General features: G+C 40.6%; 1 protein-coding gene across 4 annotated transcripts in view; it reads right to left on the reverse strand.

Moving 5' to 3' along the window:
* Nucleotides 1–14,359, reverse strand: part of LOC111251483 (secretin receptor-like) — a 91,536-nt gene that overhangs the window by 36,790 nt on the left and 40,387 nt on the right. For all 4 annotated transcript variants that reach the window (XR_015329486.1, XR_015329485.1, XM_086991772.1 and 1 more), the window contains exon 2: nucleotides 7,786–8,089. Coding sequence is in view for 2 of the 4 variants with exons in the window: in XM_086991772.1 (XP_086847898.1) it covers nucleotides 7,786–8,089 (304 nt within the window). In the remaining 2 variants the exon portion in view is untranslated. The remainder of the gene's footprint in view (nucleotides 1–7,785; nucleotides 8,090–14,359) is intronic.

Raw genomic sequence — 14,359 nt, forward strand, 5'->3', positions numbered from 1 at the left:
TATCCCGCTCGAAGCTTTAAAAGAAAATTTGAACGTGGCTTAACGACACTCTCAAAATGACTAACAAGATCTCCGCAAGGCGCTCAGTCGGTATATACAAGCCAGATTCGGTCACCAATACTTCCATGTCATATAATCCTGGAATATTCCCGAAATACTTGCTTTTTGTCATAACATTTTGAATCGTTCTATTTACTTATTATATACTTATATTAATTTGCTGCTACCAGCGTTGTCCGAGTATTCTATAGCGCAATGGCGACAAGTATACTAGAAGGGATAGAAACTATTTTGGAGATGTTCAGATTCAAAATCACAGAAAGTCAAAGACTTGAGATCACGTTTTTGAAGCTGTTAACCAAAACGAAGGGTGCATTATTTTATGAATCGTTTTTTTCTGAGAATTACTGGGGCTTTTACTAGAGGATTATAAGATGTCAGCATCGACAGACGAACCTACCTATACCCATTTCCGTATTCCCTTAATTAGTATACAAACGTTCTAGAATTTTGCCATTAAACTCGCACCTTCTATTCAGCTAAGCGTAAGCAAAAATCGTACAAAAAGGGTACGATTTTTGCTTACACTTAGCTGAATAGAAGTCTCAATAGACCCACCCTCTGTGTTTTATTTAAAATGCATTGTGTACTCCTGACAAGCTTACCACCTTTAAAAAATTTGCTTGCCACCTTCCTGAGTCTTCTCATTACTTGTTTTTAATCTGCTTGCCAATTTTTCTCAACCTGGTTAGCATTTGCTTTCAAAATGAAATCGTTCGACAATATGTTTAGACGAAGGCCACACTTTAGAGTTTAGGGATATTAGGTCTTAAATGGTTCATTTCAACGCTGAACTGCCTGCAAGTTCCCATTATCATGTTTCAGCGTTTCGCTCAAGCTGACGAAGTTGTGCTCGAGTAAAGAATCAAGCCAGACTTCGCTGTGGACTTATCAGTACTGACCTGTACAACCTTTATGTCGTTTACATAACATTAAAGCGCACCCGCGATGCGATGGGGCGCACTAGTAGCTACTGGACCTACGGATACTACACCAAGCATGATTTGTTCTACACTGAATTCCTAAGTAAAAATGACATCATATCTACATTTGACCGTGGTTCACCGTGTTCATCCAGCCATCATGCTAGCGATATACCTCATTGCAGTACTGTAGCACGAAGAATAATAGCGTCGACCCAGAAACCCAGAAAACGGATGGCTTTGTTACCCTTGCGTTCGACATTCAGATAACGGGACAGTGGCTTGTATACTAAGCATATGCTATCCTTGCTTTGTATATTCATTTCGCACCTAACTAAGGATGGCACTCAAGCAGTATACATACTGCGGTGACGATGCATATTTGCCGCCACAGTGTACAAATGCAATCTAGCCGCTCTATATCACGTTTCTAAATAGCAATAGTAATAAAAACGCCTAGGACTTCCAGGACGCGTTTGACCACTTGGTTACAATTCCACGCATGTGTCCTAATGCATGACCTACGATAATCTACGAAACCTAGCCCAGGGCTAGGTTTTGTAGATGACTGTCAAATCTTTGAGCCCGCCATGACACCCGCTTGAAAATTAGGTAGGGTGTACTGCAGCGGGATTGTCTCAATCGACAGCATATTGGTATCATTCTTATATTATTGGAAATGAGGCAAACTCTCGACTACTTGTGTTTAAGCTACCCGGAATGACCGCGACTTCAGCTTGGGCTCCGCGATCTGTAACTGCGCAGTGCTTTTTTCGACTCGGCACAGCAGTTTGTTAACGAATACGAACCCAGGAACGCCTCTACCTAATCTGCGTCAAATCTAAAAATAGGCCTAACGACGACGTCGCTCAAGCAAAAGTCTGCCCGTTGCATTCCCCGCCACTAGCCACCTCATGAGTTCCACAATGGGCACCAGAAAGTGCCTCGTATCCTACACAGGGTCCTTCTTCCGCGGCACACGAATAGGCCGGTCTCCACGGTGAGGCACTTAGCTTGCAGGTGACCGAATCGACACCATTATCGAAACGAAGTGCGTCTATACCCGGATTTGAAACTAAATCACGACGCGTCCCTAAGACTATTGGGTAAATACATCTCCCACTAAGATATCACAGGGCAGGGGACTGGCGCATCGTAAAAATCTGTATTAGTTTTCTGATACATTTAGTCATAGGCCTTGTTTCAAGAATAATGACGGTACACTTATGTTCTTACACTCATGTATATTTTATCCACATGCCTCAACCTTGATAGACACGTTTATTCAACGTGACCACCACTCGCTTACAACGACGTCGACCCAGAACCTAAACCTGTGTTAGAAAAATTTTCGAAATAGTGTAGAAATATTTTCGGCAGCCTTCTTAATAGCGACAGTAAAAAGGTCGATGTCATTATGTCGAGATTCGTTAAATTGTTGTTTGCTGAAGGTCGGACAAAGTCCATTCGGGGCTCCACTACCGTATTTAAAGACAGTCGCAACTTACCGAAAAATGATTTCTCACCTTTACTGTTAGAGAAATTGTTTGCCTCATCTCCTTTGAGACAAATTTGCTATAATACTGAGCCTGTATTGCCAAGACGTAAGCTTGGCCCAAATCAAACCGTTAGTTTTTCTCAAAAATTCCCAAGGCACCAAAAAGATCCCCAGCTCCAGAAATTAACCTGATGTGATCTTTCCGTGATGTGTCATAAAGATACTTAAGTAACTACAGATAATCTCTTGCAAAAAAATCCCGTCGTTTATGGACTAATGCATGAACGGCTAAACGCTTTCAAGGGAAAGGTCTTACGTTACTACTATAGAAACGAGGTGTGACAATGGCTACAACACCTAGAGACTATGAACCAAACCTAATACAACACCTTAATATATATGTGTATATATTAAGGTGTTGTGAGGAGCAAAGTAGCCGATTTGGCCTAATTAGAACACAAGAAGCAAAGACGAAGTTGAAGAAAATAAGAAGTAATATTTTATGTACGTCAGTCCACAAAGGTTGTACCGCATGACGCAATTCTATAGCGGATCTATATAACACCTCGTACACAGTCAATATCCGTCAGGATTCAGACCAACAAAGTACGAAGTTTGTATTATTATTCCAATGTTATGACACACTTATAGCAGCGCTCTATCAGAACCATTTAGTATATCTATAAAATAGATAGCAACAATGTAGTATAGACCTCCTGTTCCCTTGTTCACGGCGAAAGGCATCGATGAGATGTATCCATATTCCTATCTTTCCAATGTAGTTTTTAATGTTTTTTAAATTATTGTTAGTTAAATAAGTGATCGCTAGAAAATAAATACTTATATTTGAGATATGTATTTATTAAGAAAATAAATAATCACTTTTATAATGCATAGTTCATAGTACAATGTGCACTATTCTATCTAGTGGTTTTGACAATCTTACAGAATTTCGAATAATTTTTACATTATTACGTCCAGCGTAACCATCAATACATTTATGGCCCACCTGTTCCTTAATACAAAGTATACACGACGGCTGGCCGGATCAGTGCTGATCAACCTTACAATAAAATTTTCCGAAAAAAAAGAATGTTATCTTCAGCAATAAAGTCAAGCTATACTCAGTTCTTCGCTAATTTAGGAATTTACTTGAAGATTCAGATAGAAACATATATAGTCAACGTAGTACGGCTTAAATTGTTGTTGTAGACAAAAATATCTCACTCACATCTGCGCTACGATCACTGGCCTGTTTGCGGATAGGTCACCGGCATAGTAACACACAAATAGTAATCCTGGGTTATATATAAATGTCAATAAGTCTATCAGTTAGTTAGCTTACGACTCTCAATATATATATTATTTCGAATTTGGTCTTGTTGTGAGTGGCCGATAATCTAGTGACGCGAGCAATAGTCGAAAACTTCGAATTTGTACGCAATAAAAATGTTAGATACGTTCGGTCCGTAGGTAAGATACGCTACTATCGCCTTTCGACCACTGTTTGTTTATTAATAACAATAGAAACAACAAAAGAAAGTCATAGAGTTCGCAATAGAAAGAGAGGGACGAATGGTCTCTCTACGTTCGCTGTTGATTCCAATCAGGTTACTAATCAGATTAAAGAAACAATTAAATTACGACCTTCTGACATGATGAACCGAGGTCCTTAGCCAGTTGGTAAAAAGAGGCCAATTTATGATCTACCAGTGTATCTAATATTGGTAAAAAGAAACGAGTCTACAGTCAGTCAACGTGCAGTGTGTGCTGAAGAAGCCTAAACAAGGCCTATTTATTTGTCTTCGTCATGTGCTGCGGCGGGGTGGGGAACGGAAGTTGTGGGGGGTGAAAATGAAAACGCAACTTCGGACGGATAAAATAGCGCAAATAGTTTCGTTTGCAGAATATACTAGCATCATGGAAATGAGCAGTTCTTTTGAGTCAAAACACAAACATAGCCTTGTAACGGTGCGAGAACTTGCAGGGAAACGTAACTTGTCAAGAATTTATTAGTACAACAGCGTTTCACGTAGCGACTCACTCTATTTTGGCCTAAGCAATAACGTCAATAACCGCGCCAATTTGGATAAAACACGCTTCTTCACCCGTATGTGCTTCCGCTACATGTTACGCATGAATATTTTCTAGCATTTAAGCCGCAGGAGATGGGCGGCGGCCTATCGCCGGCATACGATTGTCCGTAGGTAAAACCCGGATTTCTTCCAGGCGCACTTCGTTGAATAATATGTCATATGATCCATACTTTGTGCCATATTTTACTAGTCGTGAGTCTGCTGTCATGTGTCCGACATTAATTCGCAGACAAATGTATTTACGATGTTGTACAGAATTGCTGAACAGTGTTCCACTGGTGGGTAGGTGGGCCGCACCTGTTCAAGCGTCACTCTGAATTTGTGTATAGACACAGATTCGACGCCACGGTTGGTGCAACGAGGACGCCCAACTTAAATTGAGCGTAACAATATATATTAATACGTCTTTTTTAAGGTCATCTAAGACATTGAAAGAATACGCATGCGCCCTAGCGCATCAAACAAAACGAATCCACAAAATCCAATTCGATATTGTATCCACTTTCTATTAATAGATGCTACTTACCGTCAGTGGCTACCGACGGTTCTAAATCATCAACTGGAAAAGACAACCGTGTATTGATGAAAGCCTGTTTGGATAAAGGAGGCCTCGAAAACATGACTGTTTTCGAGGCCTGCCTTCGATTGATAATGAACGGCAAGGGATTGAAAGGTAGAATTGTATCTATACATATGGTCAAACTTTCATGCTCATCGATTTGTTCACTAAATGACAACAGACTTGCTGTTGAAATAAATTTTATCGTGTCTCGCTAGAATTGAGACCTTTATAATTCAGCGTCTTCTAGACGATTGATTTCGAATCTATGAGAGTCGCAAGTGAAGAACGCTTGGTGTATCTCTAGTTGTAGTAATCTAACCAATATACGAGATGCTTGTTGAGCGTTCCTCGGTGAGAAAGTGATTTACCGTTCACTCGTAGTGGAAAATTTCGTACTCATAATAAACTTGATTACCGCTAAGGAAGACAACCTCCTTTTGCGAAGATACATTTTGTCGTTGTCGCCGTTCGTTCCTACAACGTACCTGCGGTTGCGACTTTTAAACAGGCCAGTTTTGTGTCAAATATTAGGCTGCCGCTGTTGTTTACCTCTGCGAGTGCGTGGGGCAAATCCAATGTGCTACTGAGGACTCCTTGAGTACTGTTATAGAATACAGTTAAACTCATCCATTATAGAGCGTCTTAACAAGAAACCATACTTTGCTTTTGCCACAGCTTGTGCTTATCGTTTCAACGATTCCGGCAATGGAATCCAGTCACGAAGAACTTGCGTACAATGAGATGATGCGAATGTGCCAGATTTGTATCTTTATATATCTCCTTGCCGTACCCACATCAGTATATCACCGACGGTTTGTCAAGCCGCGTATAGTAAGATGTTCGAACAATAGGATTTCTGCGCGCGGAAATAGGTATAAACAGACAAAATTCAATGCACCGTTATCACCTTATCCGTTCAGGGCCTTAATGTTCGTCAATATGCGTTGAAGATAGGTGTGGCCTATCGCCGATCTAAACCATGATCGAGTTGTGTTAAATCGTATTTTCGAACGAAGTTTCGCAGAGGTCCGAAAGCGCTCTATGTTTCTAACAAACGCCGCTTCTATCACAAGCTTCCACCCATGGCACACTACAATGAATGTACGATACCGTAGCAATGCACGCAAAACGATCACACAATGAATTACTAGTCGATTCGTTCAACCCAATTGTCGCAGGCGATTCTCGCAGCCACTATGAGCGCTCTAGATGATTCATTCGATCTATTCCTCTTTGAAATGAGGCTTTTTAACGCTTCGTGCAGCTCCATTGATCGACGTCATGTGATCCTATTTCGAAAAAAAAAAACATCGCATGCTAAGCTTTACAGACAGGAGCCCCGCGCTTTTCAACAAGGTAGATATCAAACGACGCGTGGAAAACTAGTGAAATATCGAGATAAAAAAACATCTCCAAAGACCATATGCGTACATGCCCAGAAGTTTAAAGCCGTGCTCATTCCTCCGAACTGTTAACCTAAATGGTGAGTCGACCTCACAGTGGCCTGCAGGATTTGATCGCTCACCTGTCTGTTCGAATACAATCAAAGACCATCGTCGGCAGATGCTTCGTTTTTTAACCTTTTCCATTTGTTTGAAACATATATGAATTTCCGTTCCTAGAGATCGCATTGGCAGGCAAGAGTCGAGGAGAGTCAGCCGGTTTTGCATGGACCTCATGCCAGACCCTGATGCAAAGGCTTTGTGGTCTGCCATAGCTTCTGTCGTATTATCGCTGTGGAAATAATGTAAAATCTCTATGAAGTGAATGTTTTTTTACGGAGACTGACCAATAACTCTCAAGATTCAGCTGTTAAAACTTTTTTACAAAAGAACTATTCTACGAACGGTCGTAAATTTGACGCTAGATGGCGTAAGAGTTTACATGTTTATATGCTATATTATACAATAAATTACGGACGATTCAAACACACAGTGTCTTAATACAGGTGTTTACCCTACTAATAGTAATACTTTTGATACCCGCACCTTCAGCAGTGTCGATCCACTAGCTGCTAACTAGGACTGCACTAAATCAAATTGAGAATGGGGGCCTGGAAGATCGTGCAATCCTATTTTACCTAATGTAGTACGTATTGCGTCCTAATGCATTTCGGATCTAGAACATACGGCTGCATCAATAGTCGGCACAAACAACGCGCATATATGTAAGTACTCGAAAGAGCAAAAGTGTAAAGTCGCTTTCCGACTAAAACGGCCCGTACCACTTATTTAAAATGCATAGTTCGCAATCGTTACCCACACTGCAGTTTTCGATGTATATAGTTGAAAAGTACCGCAGCGGCCTCACACGCCGCCTCGATACCTGAGCGGTCGCACCAAGGCGGTCCAAAACAATGCGACTGATATGCGATTATGTCCGTATACTCACAAAGACCCTCTTCGCTAACACGTTACGACCCCGATTATCGGATCCGCTTGCACAGAAGTAGATACTATACTCAAAATGAGACCTCGTCGCTAACTACTTTGGAAATGTTCTCGAATCTAACAGGAACTTCGTTTAAAGATAAAAGTTGTCCGCGGAATAGATTTCTGCATTTACAGCTGTAAAATATAAGGGGGGATTCATCATATAGAAGTGCTCCTTATCGAAATTTTTTTCGCTAATGTCATGATCACTCACCGGCAACCTTGTCGACCTGCGACACTGTTACCCCGATGGCGTCTGGCCTCCTGAGGGTAGGACATCTCTGCAGAACTATCTGCTCGGGCAGCGTCTGCGGCCAACATAGAAAGCCGTCCCAGTCACGCGGGCAGGATCGCGCTGTCAGACTATTTCCTTCACCGTTAGCATCGATGGGATACGGAGTAAAGTTTACATTGCTTTGTCGCTCCGTTGAGTTCAGACAAAGGCTCATTGACTGAACCTCCGGTAGAGGGACTACCACCACCGTTGAGTTGCTCCACTCATCCAAATCCTTATTGGCCTGAAAGCGACCATTCACCTTGTTATTATTATTATTATTACTACTGCTACTGAAATAGTAAAAGTATAAGAAAGAATTTTCATTGATCTACTCTTGCGGTTCGTTGATATTATACACTTCATTACAAGAACGTTGCACGGCCAAGTTTTATTCAGCAACTACCTTTCAGGAAAAGCGGCCCATCTCTCAAAAAAACGATAGCATTAATACAATCTATTACCCTATCCTAATAGAATGAGTTCCTGAACAATCAGAACAAATATGCAAATCGTCTATTTGTACACCTTAAATTAAGCCGAGTGCAACTAAGTAGTTGAGATGGGCCCTAATGAGTGAGATATCCTAAGGAATATTATCGAAAGTTACTCAAGCTCACTTGCTTCTTGTCCCAAGTTCCAGGGGAGCAGGCGCAAGTTCAAAATTAGTCAGACAGTTCGGAGGGATAAACAAGGGTCGAAGGCCCTCCGTTGGCTGTTCAACTGCTTTTTGGTTTTATCCTGACCTGTGCGGGCTAATATCATAAGTGGCTCGGCTTGAGACATTGGGCTTTTACCTATTTTGTAATGATGCGTTTACCACAATAACGTTTAGCGGGCTGAGCTATTTACCAGTTCTGCAATAACCCTCAGTGGGCCTTAAACAGACAAGCACCTACGACATCCGATTGGTTTATGAGAGTTAGTTAGCACATAGGTCTGCGAGCATGTTTGTACTAACAATGGCCTCATCGAATTAAATAGTTGCATAGTAAAGTATATAAACATGATAGATTTAAAAGATGTTGGAAGATGGTCGGAAGTGGTAGTTGTTGAGAAAGATTTTTAGTTCAGTTTGCTGCTGTGCTTTTCTTCAAGTATTTTTAACTTGTTTTAGGTAGCAAAATTTTATCGGTATCGCTTTAGTGTATAGGCGCTCGGACAATAAGAAGATGTTGCTTGGCATATCCGCCAATGGAACCAACTCCGAGACAATCACCCTAAGGCTAAATAAATTACACTTTACAATATTCCTATTTATCTACTCTTTCGTTTCGATATTCTCCGGATAAACTATCTTCCACGTAGCTGGTTACTTACAATTCGATAATGAGTTTTGATATATTAATTTCAGCGAGAGTCGACCTGTTCAAACTTATATAGACCGACATTTATCTACTGGGGCTATGTTATTAAACAAGCCAGATCGGAGTGGGTCGCACTCTTTGGATCGCTATATATCTGTCATTTTGGAATAACTTGTCTCAATAACAACACGTTGAGTTTTCAATTAGATAGTTGCTAAGGGCTCTTGCATTCAACGGACGTAGTACCGCGTACGTGCCCAAGTCAATAGCAAGGTGCTCAGCTTGCTAAATAAATAGCTCGTAACGTGTCATTCCGTACCGACATTTTGATAACAGTCATCAAGACTAAGGAGGATTTCTATAAAAGTGCCGACCATTTTACCGTATAAACGGTTCTAGAAAGCTATTTCGTAGGTACGAATTGTGTCTATTTTATCCAGTTCAAAACGACAACGGGTATTTGGCAAGGGACGCTTATTTGGCAGCTCGTCCTTCCTCAAACACTATTGCACGTATAGGTAGGCGAATTTTCCATATAAGAAATCCAGTTTTAACTATAAGTATAATCATTTTTGATTGGCATCGCCACATCAATATAAAATAAAAACTCTGCTACGTATGATCACTTACGTTGGCACCGGTGACCAAACAAACATTGGCGAGGCGTAGAACGTGTGAAAACGAAAGAAGTATACATATGGTTCTATCTGATATTTCAGGAAAGTCTGATTATGCTGTAGACAAATTTCGATAGTAATTCGTAGGCTGTTGCTTGTGTTAGTTACAGTTATTATAGCAACAGGCTCAGACATAAAAAAAGGCTATATTTTTATGTGTAAAGGCTTTATTTAGTTACGTTTTCCGACTGGCGTTAAGCATTGCTTGACACTTAATGATCATTTAATAATGCTTGTCGTGTAAGATATATCATTATCTATATAAGTGTCGAACGACCCTGTAAAATAAGCTCCCCGATATTACTGTGATGTATCATACCCCGTCGTATAAAACAAGGGGTAGTGACGGATTTACGCAAAAAGCTAAATTTATGCAACTCGCATCCAGTAGATGAGTCAGAAATCTTTGTATTTATTTGATGACACTTGTAGTGACAAGTCCTTCATCAAGTTCCACGCGACTGTTAACGCACCTACATATAAACTGAACCGGAGAGAAGACCCAGTGGAGTTATTGACGAGGGAGGTGTTCGTTTACTGTTTTGCCCGCTGGCGCTCGTTGCCGATAGATTGAGCTGCTGTTATTTGTCCGAGGCCGACAGACTCAGCGTTCAGAATGAAAATTAGATACGTTAAGATAGATTAAAGATCACTCAATCAATAATGTTTGTGTAGAAGATATCATGTGGCACGTTTCGCTTGATCGAGCTTATTTAAGCCCACAGCAGTTAACTATATACAATATAAAATGGGCAGTTCTTAAAACAACATTCTGAAAACTAATTGGCGCTCATTGTTAGAAGTACACGATCTGTCCAAATATAATGAATACAGGCACTACACGAGCGACTTGCAAAAAAAAATTTCTTAACATCTAATGGTTATAGATAGCAACGAAAGTTGTTGCTCCGAGCAGAGTAGCACAAGTTCTAAGTTCTTGTAAGTTTAGCTGGTAACGTATTTGCCTGCTAATTCGCGTATTGAGGACACGGTATGGTCTGGATTCGAACCCGGGCCTAGACACACGGTTTGCTTCGTGCCAAAAGCCAGCCATATGATTGTTTGCCTGATAGTGATGCCGATCGTCAAACTCGAAACATAAAGGCGCAGATTAGGATATGCAGGAGAAAATGTTAGATGAAATAAACCGCGTAAAAGTTCGCGAGATAGTTCTAAAGACATACAATCGTTCATTGAGCCAAAATACGATGGGGTATCGATGCGAATTCTGGAGACAACGCGTTCGATATGGCCAACATAACAAAGGCAGCGTCTATGCATGGGTAGTTATCGTCAATGTGCTTCTACGCACATTTAAAGGATTGATATGGTAAAGAAGCTATGAAGTAGTTAAATCATGTTGGTATTTCGTTATCTGGTTTGATATCTGCGTGTCGCTCATCACCCGAATCAATCATTCAGCTTCCTCAACAGACTTAGCCTCGGCAACAGCTCTCCTGCCGGATGACTGAATAGAGTCCTCGACGTGCCCGAGTAATCGAGCACTTCGAGCATTCACTGAACTCGTCATTGCAAAAATTACTTCCTTCTGTGTTTGCAGTAACTTCGGCTAGAGGGCGGACCACACTACGTGCTGCGATATGCAGAAAGTAACAAAAAATAATCTATTACGTTTTGTAAAACGTGATCCAAGCAACGAGGGGGGCTGAAATCTCAGACGGCGCTCGCCCTGTTATTGCCGCACTTTTCTTTTGCATCTCGTATTCTACGCATTTTGCTTTTAAGCTGATTGAATTCATTGCCTTACTCACAACGGATAAGTGGCACATCGCGAGCTGGTATAACTTTAGTCAATTGGACCCCATTAGTCCAAAAATGGTAAGCGTTTGCTACCCATGACATAGTTAACGAAGAGGGTCTACTATGTATTAAAGATGCATTTGTACAACTAGTTCCGTCTCGATCGCCGTATTTACACAATGACTGAAAAGGTACTGACTTAGAACCCTCAAATCAGCTTTCCTATCTGTGGGGCAGAAAATAATTATCATCGTTTTGTAGATCAAGACGAATCTGGTTTCCATGTCCTTCGGTAGAGCAGTCTCAAGTTGCAAAAAAAATCACTTTAAATGGGAGCTATATGAAGACAGATACGTTGTAAAGACTGACAATATCACTAGTAATACTGGGAACTTAGGGCGATACCTCTACTTTCGAGCGATTAAGCAAAACGTATTAGACTGGTACTGGAATACTCTGGATAACTTATGTCGTGACAATTTCCAACAACAGCAAAATCTTTATAAAACTAGGTATAGACTTTTAAAAAACAATTAGAGGGACAGATTGGAAAATTCGTTTGTTTCTACATATCAGTATGGATATCGTAAGGATCACGTATGTCACGACTCTGACGTAAGAGTCGTATGTAAAATGCGCGGCTCATTGCGTTACCTGATATCAGGAAAAGCCATTTTACATGATAAGATTATCACAGGACGATATCGAATGAAAGGACGCTTTAACAAAGAGTGCAGCCGCTGCTGTTGCAGTTAATAGAATTTACCCGGCAAACATAAGACGCAACAATGCAGCATGACGACATGACTTCGTAAAGCAAACCTCTTTTTGGTTTTTGGTTTGGCCGATTTTCCGAAACGTACCTATATATATATATATATATATATATATATATAAGTGTTAAACCGTGGCTGGCCTATTTGAAACTGCCCATAACATTCAAATGCTGATCAGAAGAAATAAAACATTAAATATTAATGTTATTTTTCTGTCCTGTTTTGGTTTGCGTCCGATGGCATCGTAGATACTACATATGATGTACGTACGCTCATGTATACGCGCTTTATACACATACACTTATCAGTGAGTGCTAAAACTGATTGGACGGCCAGTGAGTATTGCGCCTTATGCGCCTTCAGCCGTATACGTACCAACTGTTTGTGTCTCGTGCAATCCACGCGTTTCATTACAGGTACAAACGTACATCTGACCCATGTTATTCTTAGAGGCAGTCTAGGCAGAGCAATCACTAGCCGAGAACAGAGTTTCTGGTAACACCAACCACCTCGGGCTAATCCGATCAGGGCGTGTTACGAAAGCCCTAAGGCGTGCTTTATCTATTTGTTATTATTAGTTGAACATGTACAGTTAGATCTAGACAGCATTAGACCGGTGTTATGGCTTGTATTAGTTGCCTGCCCTTTCTAGCAGTAGCTGCGCTCTGTTTGCAACGAGTTACATTATATGCCTATGTAACCTTAACAATAGAATTTTATCATCATTTACAGAGATATGAAGTGCTTTTTAGCCAATAGTTACCGCCCTAGGCTAACGAGAACCGTACTTTGTACATCGACTACCTTGCACAGTGTACAAGTCGTCTCCGACGCTGGCGGTTAAGCCGGTATCATAATACTATAAATAGCGAAGTACATTTCTGTTTGGCTCGGTAAAAGATGCTAGGCTGTTGTAGCAATGATTTAGACGGTACGAATCAACCGTAGCATGGTATGCTATACACAAAATAGTTGCATGCACAATTATAGAAATGATGGCTTTTCTGAACAAGTGGACGTAAATACTGAATAAATTTCTATACGAGTTTCAGATCCGAAAGGCTCGCTCTGAATTCTGCAGGTATTTCATCGAATTTCCTCTCTGCCGTTTCCGTTACCGCGTCTAATACTGCTGTCCTCTCAGATCTAAATATAGAATTTTAAGAATATGGTACGTCTAGCATTTTTTCGTAATTTCATTCACTGCAATGTAATAAACCAAGGTTAATTAAGCTAAGAGCATTTCACAGCTTGATTAACAGTACGCAAACAAGACATCTTTATTATATTATCAGTTGGCGAGGTACTTCAAAGTACAGGTGGACCGTGCACCGCACTTCGTTTGTCAGCATCACCTGTCGCCTTACGTCATCAGATATCTGCCTAGGTAACACCGTTCAAATGGCTACCATAAGCGTACTTAGTGATAGAACGTAAAGCAATCTCGTTACTTCTGCTGCATAGGTCACTCATTACTACAAGTTGCCAATGAAGGGTGAAAATTTTTGCCGGCGACCGTGTAACCGCATGTTTCTGGCAACCGCGTAATTACGATAGGCTACGTAGACGCTCAACTTAAGCGATTAAGTTAGGTATATTTCTTGCCCAATCCTTCCTTTTCATTTCGTTTAACAATCTTACTATTGCATATATAGTCTTTTACGTTCAGAAATTTCCCCAATGATTAAGGCTATGCCTACAACACAAATATATATCAGTTCTTTAATCCAGCTGGTATTGAAGGCCTTAACGTGTTGTCAAACGATGACGAGAGACTAATCACATCCGTCATGTTTACGTTATTAAAGCTTGTTTATATGTTTTACATTAGGCATCTATTCTAAATCATTACTAGGAGCAGCGTACAGATATACTTCAAATGAAAAATGAAGATAGTAGTAGTGAAACTGCAAATCTACTGGTGACATCCCGTTAAGCGTTGAAAATACCTGATCAAGAATTAAAAAAGGTGCCGGTACCAATCATTTACAAT

The sequence above is a fragment of the Varroa destructor genome, unplaced genomic scaffold, assembly GCF_002443255.2.
Source record: "Varroa destructor unplaced genomic scaffold, Vdes_3.0 BEIS01000005.1, whole genome shotgun sequence".
Taxonomy (NCBI): Eukaryota; Metazoa; Arthropoda; class Arachnida; order Mesostigmata; family Varroidae; genus Varroa; species Varroa destructor.